The sequence below is a fragment of the Oxyura jamaicensis genome, chromosome 1, assembly GCF_011077185.1.
Source record: "Oxyura jamaicensis isolate SHBP4307 breed ruddy duck chromosome 1, BPBGC_Ojam_1.0, whole genome shotgun sequence".
NCBI lineage: Eukaryota > Metazoa > Chordata > Aves > Anseriformes > Anatidae > Oxyura > Oxyura jamaicensis.
The window spans coordinates 173,345,179-173,362,034 of record NC_048893.1 but is presented as its reverse complement, the minus strand read 5'-3'; the positions used below and the strand labels follow the sequence as shown (position 1 = coordinate 173,362,034).

The 16,856-nt window shown below is 37.6% G+C and overlaps 1 protein-coding gene across 6 annotated transcripts in view; it reads right to left on the bottom strand.

The window, feature by feature from the left end:
• Positions 1–16,856, bottom strand: part of DGKH (diacylglycerol kinase eta) — a 175,537-nt gene that overhangs the window by 60,373 nt on the left and 98,308 nt on the right. For 2 of the 6 annotated variants that reach the window (XM_035322150.1, XM_035322158.1), the window contains exons 5-6: positions 6,154–6,258; positions 5,712–5,844 (exon numbers count right to left, since the gene is read on the bottom strand). In XM_035322150.1, the coding sequence (XP_035178041.1) occupies positions 5,712–5,844; positions 6,154–6,258 (238 nt within the window). Of the gene's footprint in view, positions 1–5,711; positions 5,845–6,153; positions 6,265–6,980; positions 7,156–7,418; positions 7,562–16,856 lie in introns of those variants that run through there. The other 4 variants (XM_035322162.1, XM_035322171.1, XM_035322181.1 and 1 more) reach the window with 4 other exon arrangements.

Below are 16,856 nucleotides of genomic sequence, written 5' to 3'. Positions count from 1 at the left end.
AAATGATATGCTTTTGTCTTTGCTGTGCAGATCAAAATAGAACACATCAGGGATGAGGGGCAGTAGGAAAATCCAAATGACTAAGGCATGCAAAAATAACAGAATTTTAAAATCCTCTTGAGCTACCCTTCAAATAGATCTGTGCCCCGTATTCACCTTCTGCCCTCTCAGCCACAAAAGGATGTGAAACCTGCATCAAGCCACATTGTGGACAATATTCTGGCAAGAGACAGCTAAAGTTCGCTTTATGGGCACAATATAATTTAACAAATCTCAGACCAGACTTTATGTAAGTCACCCCCTGCAGCCCCAGAATCATCTAACAACAATTCAAATTATTTTGAGCGTTGAACAAACATTTCTAGAAACAACGATCTTAAGACACAAATGGAATTTTCTATCAAAACACACAGTGGAACAGAAAAGAGGGGTATAAGGGAAATTTTAAGTCAAATCTCAGCCTAGTTACCACTAGCCCCTAATGTCTTTTGTCTCAGATTATATTGGATTCCATTCACAAATTTGTCTGATATCTGAAATCTTTTGGAAATATGCAGACATGTTGCTAAGCCACTACTTTGCCAATGAAATTTAAGTAATGAGAAAACAAAACAAAAAAACAAACAAATCTAAATCTAAATCTAACAGCCAATCTAAATCTAGACTCTTTGTAGAACATTATTTTAAATTTTAATTTCCTGTGTAAATGTTTCTAGCTGGAATATAAAGTTGATCTCTCCAAAAGCCAACCAACAGAATGACTTAATTAGCAAACAGTTGTCACAGTTACACCAACATCTGCTGTCAGAGAGTGATTAAATCTGCAGCTATTATTATCTATAATGAAGAAAAGTCAACATTATTGAATGGCATCAAATAAGCTCTTGCATTCAAAACACAGATCTTTGCTATAAAATACTTCTGCCTCAAAGGCCTTTCATTCTATCCACCCATCAATACGACTACATTCGGGTAAAGACATTGATTGCCCTGCCAACCTTACCACTCTAACACCTATTTTATGAGTACTGTCTTCCGTATTCTTCAAAGAACAAGACACTCAGGCTGTTCTTTTCCAACTTCAAAGGCCAAATCCAAAGTTTTGAAACTGATCTGATGACCCCTGAGTTTACATTGTCCATATAGAAGGATTTGTCTTGGGGTATTCCAAGAAACCTGCTGTTTTGTTTCCAGGAATACTATCACACACAAATCACAGTGAAAATGGAGTGACTTGAATGAAAACAGCAACCTAACTTCACTCCAATTTGCAGTCTATGACTATAATTTATAGGATAAAATTCAGTAGTTTCTTGGTAGCTTTTAGTAGTTTCATTCCAGTAACCAAGTTAATTTATACTTCAGAGTGCTAAAAATATTTGTATTATAAAGATAAGGACTACAAAATCAAGTTAGTCATGCAACTTTAATTTAGGTTCCATATGCATTTGTGAAATTTTCAGTTACTTGATAATACTCTTTTTGAGAAGAGGACCCTCACTGCCTGATGAATGGATGGTTCTTGATAAGTATGCACCTGTGCCGTACTCTGATTCATAGTAATTTTCAACAGGTATTTGCCTCACTTACCAAAAGCTAGTTAAATACTGATTTTTAGACACAAATATTCATTTCTTCCTAGAATATTTTTTATTTTATTTTTATTTTTTAATTATTGTATTCAGCATGACAATTTTTGAAAAAATGCACCTTTGTTTTCTCTGTACCGGGCAAATATGGGTTTGATTTAATACCCATTTTAACAAAGGGGTAAGTGAAGCATAAAGAGATAAAGGACAATGATGTCCACTAATTTTGGGTATCAAAAAGGCAATGAAGACATGTTTTTTCAATACTATATACCTTGTATCAGTTTCTTCAAAATGCAGCTTCAATTGATTTCTTCAGTTAAAGAACACTCAACACTTCTGTGGTATAGGCCCAGATTATCAATCTAAGTGTCCCGAATAGGCCCAGATTATCAATCTAGTGCCCAGAAAACAAGTAACTACGGATTTGATCAGAAATATCAGTTAAGTGATTTTCCCAGGATTGCAAAGAGGTACAGTGTGACACAAAGTAACAGAATACAGTTTTCTATTATAGTCTAATTTAACTATGAATACCCTTTCTCTTCCAAGTGGCTTCATTCACTGTTCATTCTCCAGTCTGAAGAAAAGGTGGCAAACGTCCTGGAGACAATGACTACCCAACCAGTGTATGTGCATTGCCCTGGGCAATGCGTAAGAGGATGAGAGTTTTGTGTGCAAAAAAAGTAGTTGTAATGAAAAAAGATCAAGTGCACAAAGTGCATTTGCTGAGACAATTTAATCCTAGTATTTTCTTATGGCTTGACTTTATGATCCTAAACTGTTCTTTCAACATTGTTTTGTCTGTGCAATTCATCACAGTAGAAAGCATCTCATTTAAACTGCAATTTCCATCTTATTAGGAATACTCAGTCATCAAGACTCAGTCATGATAATGAAAACACAACATAGAGAAATACATCTTTGAGAATAATCAAAAAGGCTGCATTCACTGTCAATGACTTGGATAGAAATGCAGTATTAATACAGAGAAATTGAGGCTAAAGAGCTTTGAAAGAGCTTCTGTAGATAGCGATCTGTAGATCTTTAGGATTCTTTGTCTAAATATTCAATATATCTCCATATTTCTTGACAACCTCTTAGGCTGATTCCTGAGCATATAGCAAGCTAAATTCCAAATAAGAGAAATATCTGAGGAGCATAAAGAATAAAAGCCTTACTTTATTCAGCTTGCTTGTGACAATTTCCAAAGAAAGATAAAAATATGTAATTTCTCTGTCCTACTAAAGATTGTGGATGAATGTAGGGGAGATCATTCCTGTAGAGTTAGCTAGAGGAAAATCTTTGTTTATCAACACCACACACAAAAAACACTTTAAAAGTACATTATCTTTCGAGAAGACACGGAAGAAGAAACCAGTGGGAGGGATAGCACTGTACAATTGCATACAATTAACTTTTTAAAAAGTCAACTGCTTTCTGAGCAGTAAAAAGAATGCAGCATGTTTTGATATGTATTTATGCCTTCATTTTGACATTTCATATTGATTCTTTGACTTCTAAAGAGATGCAAGTTCACACTGTAATCTTTCCCCTAGTAAAGGCATTAACATGCCCCCTTTCCCAACACTAGTTTTCACAGAACTTAAAGAAGTATCCTCAGGGTGTCTGCATTTAATTTGGTCAACCTTTAACCGAAGGTTACTGTCAAAGAAGAAGCCCCCAAAAAGAAGGCACCCAGCTTACTCCCAAAATAAATGAGGCTTGTGCTCTCAGGCTGAAAAAACAGTTGTGTAGTACTGTTGGAGATCAGAAGGTCTAAGAGAATTAAATGTTACAGGAGTAATCTTCTAAAGTATTGTGAGCTGCAGAGGGATTTATTTTTATTTTTGCCTACAGCTAGCAGTCCAGAATCAGACCACAAAGAGTACAAAGGCCCTAAGCTACTTTCAAGATAACTTGGTGTGCCAGTAACCCAAACCACTGAAAGGAGGAAGAGTTCCAATACCTCCTGAGAAGAAGCGTATCATGCTTCTTAATACATGAGATAATAGAGAAGCTCGGGATCAACAACCACACAAATAATTGAATTTAGTATAGATATAAATGGATTCCCAGAGTAAAGGAGCACTGGAGGCTTCAGATGTCAGGCATGAATATTTAAACATTTTTTTTTAAGCTGCAATGAGAAAAAGTAGAACAGAACATGTCTGGGGACTGTGAAGACTCCATACCTACACTACATCATCTCTTAAAACAGTATATATTACTAACACAGGGTAAGTCAAAAAATAGATGGTAAAATGCATTAGAAGTGCAAATGACAGAAGCAAGTAAATACGAACCCAGTCACATAAGAATTTCAGAGAAAGAACTTGTATCAAACCAATGTACACTTTTTACATGAAGAAATTAAGGATGGTTACTGTAGCTTTGTACAGAATGGGGGAAAAAGTAAGAGTATTTCAGTGCAAAAGTTAACCTGCAACTCATTTAGATTAGATGTATAATTAAGGTGCTCCTTTTATTTAAAAAAATACCGAAGAAAAAAGAAGAAAAAAAAAAGAAAATACATGTAAGCTAGTACTTAATGAGTAAGAAGAGGCAAACTTCTTTACAGGCAAATTAATATCATAATATCTACATTTAAACCAATCCAGGTCATATATGTTTATGAAACTATGACAGAGGAAGCTAATCCAGTCTACCATTAAAAGTCATTTGTAAAAAAAAAAAAAAAAAAAAAAAAGGTTAAAGATCAATTGGCACCAGAGATGTGGATAAAAGTAGCATTAGTTTGTAATAAATTATGCAGGAAGGTGACAAAGTCCAAATCTGGAAATTAAGGAAACTACCTTTACGTAAATTTAACACCAACTCCTTGGAAATAAAAAACATATTTAGAAGCACTGCAACGATACCTAGAAGGAAAAGAGCTTTTTCCCTCCTTTGCCTGAGCAAATATAACTGTATTTGCACATAGAGGCAATGCAACTGCATTTTAGTTTAGCACACGACACTTCCATCTGCCAATATCAGGCATTGAAAATACCATGTCCGGGTGACTTAAACACAGTGGAAAACATATACCAGGGAAGTTGGATGTAAACAGGGTACCTTAATTTCTATGAAATGGGTTTGCCCTGTTCTTTGACACTTGTACTATTAGCTACTTTAAAAGCAAGGGTAATACAGGATGGTCAGTTAATGCCTCTTTTGCAGGACTTCCTTAATACACTTTATCATACACAGACCTTCAGCATTATAACAGCATTGTTAACACAAATGCATTTGCAGCTGGGTAACATGCATCCAGAACTGAAGTCTTGGATGCTGTCAGTAAAAGTAACTCTTATCTGGACAGTTAGCTATTTTGTAATTAAATATTTCATACATAAGCAATAAAGTGACACTTGTCTCTAAATTTCATATATATTCATAAGGTCACAATAACATTTTTCTTCTTTATTCTAACACAAGCAGACTTGTCACTGCTTTTTCACAGAACTCATGCTAGAAAATACATAAGCTGCGTCAGGTTCACAAATATTTATTTGCAAAAGATCATTTATCCAGATAAGCTAAATGGTGAAGTTTTAGCCATGCCTCGTTTTTGCTTCTGATGGATTTCATCTGTTTAACCATCCAAATGCAAAGGCATTTCAATCCCCATCCTCTCAATGAATGACAATTTTTAAAGCAAGAAAACTCTCCTCAGTGCAGAACAAAGTGTTAATATTTTTTATAGACCTGGGGGGGAAAAAACTACCATTATGATTTTTTTTTTTTTTTTTCTGAGTAATGCCCATTCTGCAAATGAGCAAGACTATTTTGTTATGCATCTGCATTTTTCAAGTACATATCAAAGAAATCCTGTCTTTCCTTGCAAGCCCCCTACCTAGGCAAGTACATTCCAAACTGGTAGCTGCTTCAGAATGAAACATTTTTACTGAACTGAATTAGAAGAAGGCACCCAGAGCACGAAGAGGGTAAGACATATCATTAGCAGTCACTGTCTCCAAGAGAAAGCCACTCACGTGAACAGATTTCTCCCTTCGGGCTTTTTTCCTTACTCATTACTTTCAGAATCATTACTTGCCTTAAACTGTCAGTAATTTATATACAGCATTATAAACAGGGGGAAGAAATCGTTTATTTTACCTTCACAAGACAGGCCATGAGAAGTGACTCCAGAGAGGCTCTCTCTACACACGTTACAGAAGGTAGGTCGGGCATGGGAGCAGGCGTACCAGTTATGCATCCCTGAGAAATGTTCCACATTAAACTGTGCGGTCTAGTAAAGGAGAAGTTAAGACAAATTTGCAAGTACAGAACACAGCTACGGTGACTGAAATTACCTATGGTTCCACATTACAGGGGACAGTGCAATGTTCATGAAAAGCATTTTCAAAAGGATACTCAGCTTGCTTTCCCTCCAAACTTCTAAACAAAAGTATCATTAAAAAGCCTTCATTCTGCTTGCAAAGCCCTTAACATGGAGCTTCATTCTGATATCAAATACACTTTTCATACTCTAGTTCTGTGTCCTGTAGCTTGATCTGTTGTGCTAGAACAGGTTGCACCAACAGGGTTACCAACTTACCTCATAGTGTTCCCTGGACTGTACGGACTTCAAAGAGCTTATCCAGTCCTCCATTTCTTTTCTGTTCTCAGCACACAATATTAGCCTCCTAAATGGAGTGATTATCTGGAAAAGATTTGCACTCTGATGATTCCAAATAATAAAGATCACAACAGAAAACAGTATTTAATGTAAACTGTGAGATGAAGCAAAAGGAAAAAACATCCTAGACCAAAAGTTATTGAATGCTTAAAAGTAACATTTTCTTTAATACACTACCAACAATGAAAAAGTTTGCTTTTCCTTCTGCAGTTCCCAAGATTCAAATTGGGCTTCAATACAGTTTTTACAATGTAAATTGATTATGCCTCCTTCACAGCTCTTTCTTGATGCACTAAGGCTTAAATAATCAAGCAGAAGACACTTAAACCAGTAAAAGAAATGTTATAGAAATTACTAATTTGCTAAGATTGCAATCCTAGTTCATAACAGCATTATAGCAACTGCATGATCCATTCAAATTACTATAGACAAAAAACAAACAAACAAAAACCCTGAAGTCTTAAAAACAACAACAAAAGCTTTCACCATATTTCTCTAACTTATATAGTGACATTACATTTACAGAGTTTTATACATATATACATTTAAACCTGAACTTTCTGTATAAGGTCTCAGTCTAGGAACAGATACAAATCTTTATAGGAAGACATGGAAAACAAAAGCAAACAGCTGAAATCAAATCCTACAGTCCTACTAAAGCAGTTGAATGAATTCCTGAAGCAAGTTGATGCTGAGGAGTTTTCAGTGGTCTGGATTTAAATTCTAGAAATCTGAAAATGCTTTACCTAGGAGGTTCAAAGAGTAGAAGCTGTTCCGCCCTTTCCCTCACTAGTAGAAAAATAATTAAAATAACAGTAAAGCACCAGAAACTATCAGCTAACTCCCACTGAAATTATTTTGAGCAATGCACTAAAATAGATGAAGCAGTTACTTTCACAGCAAAGAATTTAAAACAAAATAACTACAAAAAATTAAAGGGAAGTTATTTGTGATTTTTTTTTTGGAGGAAGTCTGAAAAAATTAAATTAAATCTCTATCACTCATATATAAATCCTTTGCATTGCATGTACCACCCACACCTGCTTATTGCTTAAATAAAACAAAGGACCAAGAAAGGACCACCAAAAAACATCAGCTCTGAACATTTTTAAAATGCTACAGGCTAGATATTAAAACATTTGCACAATATTAGTAAGCGCTTATCTACATCTGCATTTACTTACCCAGTCTCTGCTGTAAATAGTCTTTAGCCTTGATTTGTCCTACCCGCTTCTTCATTAAACTGAGCTGCACTTTAACATATCTCAGAGGCAACGTAACTGAAGTGCAGCAAGCAGCAAGTCACATGGAGGAGAGGCAAAAACCCTTTGGGCTTGCCTTTCTTTTTTTTTTTTTTTTTTTTTTTTTTTGATGTACGCACTTCACATGGAAGTGAATAGTTTCTCTGTTTTCTATTTCCCTCAGTCATGCTTAAGCTTTTTAATAAGGCTTATTAGTAGCTATCCACGACTCTTCCTAAAGAACAGTTAATGCAAAGAGCAATGCTTCTCTCATTAGTTTGGAGCCAAACAGACGCTTTATTACTTCAAAATGTTTTTCTAGGCCAGGTCATCAAATGAAGCCCAGAAAAGCCATTAAATCATAATATAACCCTGGCTTCAACAACAATCAGCGTTCTGCAGGAATTTCCAGGTTTCAGTAGACTCTGAAATCTCATTTGCACAAATACACCCAACCGGATTATTTCCTATTAGCTAGCATGACATTATAACATGGATTAAGTAAGGGCAAAGTCCACCCAAAATCCTGCACTTCACGTCTGTCCTTCCTCCCTTCTCATTACTGATACCTGTAACCAGATGCTGTGAAATGCCACTAAGCAACAACTGCTGCATTTACTGGAGAAGACTCTCGGAAATCTTGATCTTGATAAATGTAACACTTATTTTTATTACTCATTTCTTTAATATTACCAGCCACAGAAATCCCCTGCATGTTCTCTCACTCTCCCCTCCCAAAATGAAGACCTTGGGTCAGTTACTCATGTAGAATTATCTAATGCCAGCTGAGATGCCCTTTGGTAATCCAAGGCATCAGCACAGGGCTGGTAGACACAATAAAGGACCATAGCACCTAGAGAAGTAGCTTTGAAAAAGGCAGGTGGGACACCGAAGGGCATCCTTAAAGGTCCTACACACAAATGTACAGGCAACCAAATCATGTCACCAAACATTGGTAACTAATGCATACAAACACACCAGAAATTCCTATATTCCAAGTTGTTATTAGTTATCTGTTGAGAGTATTTCAGCAGCCTAAGAGTTAAATTATATACTGATGATGGCACGAATGTAGGATTACTTATCAGTGCTATAAAAATAGAGTGGAAATTTGGAAGATACATGTCTGTAAATATACAGCATCTATATAAACAGATGATTAATCTACATATTCCCTTTAAATTACATGTTTGTAACAACTTCAAGAAGGCATATGATACATGAAAGAAGACACCATGCATTATATGCAAAAATACTGACGATACCAAGGGGGAGGGGAGAGAGAGAAAGAATCTAAGCAGTCCATTTAGGTTTTCATCCATTTCAGACTCTACAAAATCATGGAGAAGATGTATTATTAGATATTTCATGTAACATAAGAACTCAGGGAACCAAGGAACTGATTATCAAACAAAAAGAAATGTTTTTTTTTTTTTTTTTTTAATCTAAATGTAACATATCATTAAGACTTTAAAGTATTCACAAAGGCTGCTTAGAAGACCAAAAGTATAAATGTCTAAGAAGGTATTTGACAAAATCATCAAGAATAGATGCATCACATGCTGTAAAACAGTATCCCAAACCTTCAGCTTAGGAAGTCCTTAAAGTCCAACAGCTACCAAATATTATGAAATTATGCAAGAGGAAGAATCACTATACATGTCCTATATCCTAAACTCCTTTCATGGATATCTGCTACTGCTGCTATATGACTCCAATTCAGCATACATTTATGAGCTTTACAGTAACTCAGTATAGCTGTTCTTGGTTGTCCTAAACTTGATCATCTTATCTGCGTTTACACAAAAGGCAGACTTTCTGTGTGAGCCTCCTGAAGTTCAGCAAGGCCAAGTGCAAGGTGCTGCATCTGGGTCAGGACAATCCCAAGCCCAAATACAGGCTGGGCAGAGAACGGATTGAGAGCAGCCCTGAGAACCTGGGGGTGTTGGTTGATGAGAAGCTCACCATGAGCTGGCAATGTGCACCTGTAGCCCAAAAAGCCAACTATATCCTGGGCTGCACCAAAGCAGTGTGGCCAGCAGGGTGAGGGAGGTGATTGTCCCCTTGTGCTCAGCTCTCGTGAGACCCCACCTGGAGCACTGTACTCAGCTCTGGGGCCCCTGGCAAAAGAAGGACGTGGACCTATTGGAATGAGTCCAGAGAAGGGTCATGAAGATGATCAGAGGACAAGGGGTAATGACCTTAAACTACAAGAGGGTAGATTTGGATTATATATGAGGAAGAAATTCTTCACTCAGGGTGGTGAGGCATTGGCACAGGCTGCCCAGAGAAGCTGTGGATGCCCCATCCCTGGAGGTGTTCAAGGCCAGGCTGGATGGGGTCTTGGGCAACCTGGTCTGGTGGGAGGTGTCCCTGCCCATGGCAGGAGGTTGGGGCTGGGTGATCTTTAAAGTCCCTTCCAACCTAAACCATTCTGTGACTCTTATTAATGCTCACAGAATGTTATGTTAAATTAACCTCAGTGATATGTTTAGAGTGCATTTATTAAAGACAGTTAAATTTGCAAGCAGATATGATCAAAATTTAAATGCTTTTAATTGTCCTTAGAACTAATTTCTAACCATGTAAATTGGATTTTGCTCATTATCTAATCTCATCGCATGTACCCATATTCAGATTCCTGTAGTCAGTATCTTTTCTTCTATTACACATTACATTTTTTTTTCCTTTATATATAAATATGACTATTTATATATCACTCTGAATATGCTAAACTCTCAATAGACAAGAAGAAATCATAAAATGCAATGACAAAGAAGTATTACAGGAACCACTGGAAGACCACTGAGAATGAGAAAATTCTTAAATCTTAGGGGCAGTCAGGTGCTAATGGTTCACACGCTGACAAAGCAGCAGACAAATCTAAAAGGATGAAGCAGCAGACAAAAGGCCTTAAAAATAAATAAATCAAGCAGATTTAATTTAGAAGATTAAGTTGCACTGAAAATTTTCACCCTTGCCAAGTAGTCAGGAAGAAGTCATTGCTGATTTTGGAAGAGTGAGTTACCAAAGCCAGATACTGCAGTATATTGGAAAGTAATGAAATTGAAGTAGTGGGAATAAAAAACACTTTTAACGCAGTAGGCATAGGGAAACAGAGAGCATGCACAATCTCAAAAGTCAGTGGGAAACAATGCAAATCCTAAAACATCAGAGAGAATAAAAAATGTCTGAATAGCAAGAAAGGTGGTCCATTGTTGCAATAATGTTCCTGTTATGTTCAGAAAAATAATAGGCTTTTTCGGTGGGGGAATGAAGGAGAGAAGACATTTTTCAGTCTGTCACAATACAACGTCTTGCCATAAATTGGGATTTTCGCACATGTTGAAACTAAAATAATCTGGTTCTAAAAAAAATATAAACACTCATATACATATACAGATGTACATCCAGAAATTATTTTGATGAAAATGACAGAGTCAAGTTTTGGGCCACTACTGCAATTTTTATTTCAAACAGCACCTATTAGGAAAAAGCTTAAAACCTTGAAGAGAAATAAAATTACCATTAATTTCACTGAAAATTTGAAAGCGCCTTTTGCTTTCACGGGGGCTAACTTTACCAACAACATTCTATATGCCTTCAGCCCAATGGGTTTATATTTATAACTTGTAAAATGAAATAATTAAGAACCAGAGTTCAGTTAGAGCACATTTTCTAAATGTCAACATTTTATCACATCAGCAGTATTTCAGAAGATACAGGTCCTACGGTTTGGTGGCTAAAGTTCAGGGTTCCTTTAGGTGGAAGTCCTACACACTACAAAGGGTGTTGATTTAGGCAGGTTACAGGCTGGCAATGTGATGAATTCATTCTCTTTACTGCAATACAGGAACAAAGATGCTGCCATAAACATCTCCTTTGAACATTCATGAAGTAACATACTTAATCTCTCTTCCAAACAATCGCTGTTCATCTTACCAGCAAGCCAAAGAAAGGTAAATCAAGAATAAATTAATGCCACGGTATTCCAACTAAGCAGTCTTTAAAAGACAACAGCACTTATTGATAGGTACTTCAACTAATATAAATATTATGCGCTGTCTCGAATACTTATACATTATCAAAAAGAAAACAGCAGTATAAAATTGCAAAATCAATGCTGTCAACAATGCAGTAAAATGGCAGCTTCTTTGTGGATCTTCTGGAATACACCTTTTCTGCTTCCCTTCTCATTATAACTATATCAAAACCAAATTCTTATGGTTTTTGTGCACACATGAATGTCCCTAAAACCACAATTCACCACTAAAAACTGCGTTAATTATTTGGAAAAAAAAAAAAAACTGTTATTTCACAACAATATTTTGCTATCAAAAACAAAGTCAAAACACCAATTTGAAGAAAAATGCACAGACTACATTTGCTAATCAAGAAAATAATGGTCTGCATTCAGCAGCAGTAGAGCAGCTATTGTAAAGCACCCCACTTCCTGCAACATGATATTTGCATTAAAGTACCTTGTGCTGCTCTGAACTATTATCAGGCATTAGACTAATAGCACTTAGCATGGCAGATCTTGAATTGGCTTAGTAATGTAGAAACATCACTTAGAAGTGGGTGGGGAAATGGTTTTCCTGCTCTTTGAACAGATATTTTTAAAATATCTTTCTGGAACAAATGAACAGAGGGCAATATAACAAGAGAGCACACCCCACCTTTCCTGTTAGGGACAGCACCTTACATCTGGGGCATATACATAAGAGAATCAATGCTTTGTCACTTATCTGTGCTGTAAGAAGTTGGGGAGTGAGTTCTGGCAAATAATACTGTGGCAAGATAGGAGTCCTCCCTTGCTATCTGTTTGCCCCTTCATTTTCTTGTACTCATGGAAATGAGGACCCCACCACATTCACATGGACCTTATAGGATGGACGAATGCATCTTTGTTGTAGACATGGGGGTAGGCTGCTTGGGTCACTGATGCAGCTGAATCTACCTGAACTTGTCTGCAAAAATCACAAAGATTAACAGTTGGGTACCTTTCTATAGTAATTTTATTTTTTTGTGTGTTAAGAATACTAAAATTATACAGAGCTATCACTACCAAACATGTAGCTGGTGCTTTACAGTGAATCGTCAGTATTATTTTTCAAGATGAGACGAGCCAGGCAAAAGTATAAATTACCACACAGAGGGAGTTGAGAACTTAAAAGCAAGGTGAGTAATAAATGGCTATTGTGTTTGCCTGAGAACAATACAGAATTTATTATCAGACCAATTAGTTCTGTCTACTCCACTAAAACGTTGCTTCCCTCTTTTGGCTGGCATTCTTCCCTTTCACTGTTGCCAACTTCATAAGTGACAAAAAAATGTGTGTTTTTGGCCCCCATGGTAAGAATTCTATGATTCTTATGGGGAGGGAAGGAAAGGTCCCACAATGCATACCCCACACCAGCACACAAGGACAAGTGGGCTGAACTAAAAGTCAGGACCCAGGAACAAGGTCTGCACTGATTTCACTTTGCAGTCGAATCCAGCCCAGGTAACTTAGGTGGCCTTGCTTGACCACATCCCTAGCAAAAATGAAGGAGCATCTCCCAGAATACATCCAGGCATATGAAGGACAAGAAGATGATGCAGAGTCACCTTCAGCGTGTATTCACCAACAGGAAGTCATGCTTGACCAACCTGATAACCTTCCACGATGAAATGACTGTGTAGGTGGTTGAAGGGAAAGAGGTGGATATTACTTGACTTCAGTAAGGCTTTCAGCACTATTCCATAAGATCCTCATCAAAAGTTGATGCAGTATGGACTGGATGAGAGCACGGTAATGCAGACTGAAAACTAGCTGAATGGCTGTGCCCAGAGAGAGTTGTGGTCTATGTCACAAAGTTTAATTGGAGGCCAGTAACTAGCAGTGCACCTCAGGGGTCAATACTGGGTCCAGTCCTGTTCACCATCTTCATTCATGATCTAGACCATGGGACAGCATACCCTCAGCAAGTTTGGAGATGACACAAAACTTGGGTGAGTGGTGCATACACCAAAAGGTAGTACTATTATCCAGAGGGACCTCGAAAAGGCAGAGAAATGGGCTGACAGGAACTCCATGGACAAGAAGTTCAATGTTCTGTACCTTGGGAGAAATAATCCCAGGCATCAACAAATGCTGTGGGCAGTCTATTTGTAAAAGAGCTTTGCAGAAAAGGACCACGAGTCAGCAACATGCCCTTGTGGCAAAGGTGTCCAGCAGTATCCTGGACTGTGTTAGGCAAAGTATTGGCAGCAGGTCAAGAGAGGTGATCCATGCCCTCTACTCAGCACTGGTGAGGCCACACCTGGAGTACTGAGTCCAGTCCTGGGTACTCCAGTACAACAAAGACACAAATATGCTGGAGAGAGTCCAACAAAGGGCCAACAAGATGATCATGGGCCTGGAGCGCCTCTCCTATGAGGAGACGCTGAGAGAGCTGGGAGTGCTCAGCCTAGAGAAGAGAAGGCTTGGGGGGGATCTTATCAATGTCTGAATGAGGGTGCAAAGAAGACAGAGCCAGGCTCTTTTCAGTGGTCCCCCGTGACAGGATAAGATGCAACAGGCACAAACTGAAACACAAAAGGCTCCATCTGAAGATCAGCAAACACTTTTTTTTTTTTTTTCCCTCTGCAGGTGCCTGAGTACTGGTCTAGGTTGCTGAGAGAGGCTGTGGAGTCTCCCTCTTTGAAAATATTCAAAAGCCATTTGGACACAGTCCTGGACAGCCAGCTCTAGATGGCCCTGCTTGAGTAGCAGGGTTGGCCCATGTAACTTCCAGAGGTCCCTTCCAACCTCAGCTCTGCCTTCATTCTGTGAAAACAGGTAAATCAAGAAATCCACCTACAACATGTCATGTTGGGAGCAATAAAACAGATTCACAAAGTAACCAGCAAAGATGAGTTTGTCAGAAATCAAGAGTTTCTCAGTTTTGACCTCACGTATCCAACATCAATCAACTGCAAAAAGAAAAATATTATTCCTTCAGAATTATAAGCTTATAACAAGACAGTTACAAGAACCAGCGTAGGAAAGTGTCATCAATTTGGACTGAAGAATTAGAAATTTATCATAAATCAGTACTTAAATATAGTAAAGACAACCAACCATTCTTGTAAATGTAAACTGGAAACTGCTGTATATAGCTCAAGGCCTGCAAGTTCATTGAAGTTTTTACATAAAATGTTGTTAAGTAAGTTGCTTTGCAGGTCCGTGCTCTTAGCGCCTGCCTCACAACTTCATTACATGTCTAGCAGATGGGACGGCTTCGCTGCTTCAAGGAAAACATTTAGTTATATATTTAATGGCATTAGGTGTAAAGTTAGATAAAATAGAAGAGCAGCTGACTGTTTTCTTCTTCTGTAAGAACAGATTCCTGTTTAAACATAATCCACCTGCTTGAAGTTAAGGATCCTTGCTCACTAGAAGCCGGAAATTTATTCAAAGCTTACGCCAACAGCACTGTTTATAAAATTGTCTTTTATACAGGAACTGCACCAAGGGATACTTTTTAAGGTTTCTCCATGTATTTCAACTACTTTTAAAGCAAGAAGAGAAAGAAACAACAGAAAACAGCGAAGTGCAAAACTGCAAGAATGTAATCTGGCAATCCTCTTTCACTAATTCATAGAGCAGTGCTTGTATTCCAAATATCCCAATGGTTTCATGGGTGCCATACTATGAGTTCAGACAAGGAAATAAAAGATATATCTTATTCATTTACTTATACGCAATTCTACATATTTTGTTTCACAAATTAAAGAAACTCTTCAAAAAGTTAAAGGAAAATTAAAAAAAAAAAAAGAAAAGAAAAAGAAACTTTTTAAAATTTTCTTCTTAAGCTTAAAACCATGGAAAACAAGCTGCAGGTAAATGTAACGAGAACCAAAATATATAATATAGCTCAGAACATTCACATATGAATGATCCCATTTTTTTCCTCTTCTGAAAATTGTTCAGCTTTCTTGTAATAGCTCAATCCCAAGTGATTTATCTACGGATTTTAGCCTCACAGCTGAAAGGCTTTATTGCTTTTTCATAATGAAACTTAAAGCTTCAGTGTCTCCAGACACTCTAGGGAAAGGGAGACAGTGCATCATTCAGAGATAAGGAGCTTAAAACTTGAAAGCCACACCCAAAGCTACCCAAAGAGCTCTCAGCTTCATTACCTTTTCTTGTCACTGTCAGAGGGCAGGGGAAAATGGGCAAACGCTAAATGGAGGAAAAAACCTAAGTGCATCACAACTGCAAACTAATTGCTTTTGTCTCTCCATTTTTTCCAGCATAATTAATTTGCTCTTTCAGTTTTGTTTTGTTTCTAAGCTGCCTGTATATAGAAAAAAAAAAATGGACTAGAAAATTGAATAAAATGGAATAAAAAGCACTTTCCTTCTCTTTCTGTGGTTTGGGTATTGCTCCAGCTAGGAGTATCAAAAAGCTGACACCATTTAGAGGCTAATCAGCCTCTGTATGAACCAGCAGATAGCTCACAACTAGGGAAAGCTAAATACATCCAAATAGTTAGCTACCCATTCACAGATGAGTCACATTGGTGAGGCTAGCAGAGGAACTTGACCTGTTTCCAGCCATATTGCACCTTCCTAAGATATAGAGAGGGCCTGATAACTTCAAGGATGTTACTCCAGGACCTCTGTCGACCTTGTACATGACTGCAAATAGACACATGGGCAACGTCTGGCTATGCCATCCCTGGATCTCAAAACTGTGGCATGCACTGCCCATTCTGAGAAAACCAAAGCCAGAATTTGAAATGCAGTGCTTCTGGGAGTGGGATTCAGCTCACAGATGAAGGCACTCTAAGCAAAGACATCTAAAAATGCATCTCAACTTCCACCATCCCCAGTATGTCCTGGGTAGAGCCATGTTCATACTGAACTTGAACTCAGAGGAAATTTGAGTGTGCCCAAACCCAGGAAATTATTACACAACTAAAGGATAAATCCAACGTAAAGTATGCTGAGAGGAATCCTAAGGATAGCACCACACACAGTATATAGCACTTTACTGTTTTTTTTTTTTCTTTTTCTTTTTCTTTTTTTTTCCCTTCATGCAGAGAGTTTCATAATACTAGCATAAATTCATAAACCATGTCATTAATCTCCCAGGCTAAGAACAAGGCAGTGATACTGAATTGTTTCATCTCCTCACCCTACAAAACAGTGAGGACAGCTATTCTAAATCTCAGCTGTATGGCAGAAAAGGAGGTCTATCTGAAACAGGCAATGCCAGCAACTGTGGGATGCCAGTGGGAAAAACATGTCCCATCATCAGAAGTGTTCAAAGTCAGGTTGGACATGGCTTTAAACAACCTGATGTAGTCAAAGATGTCCCTGCCCATGGCTGATCTTAAAGGTCTTAATCTT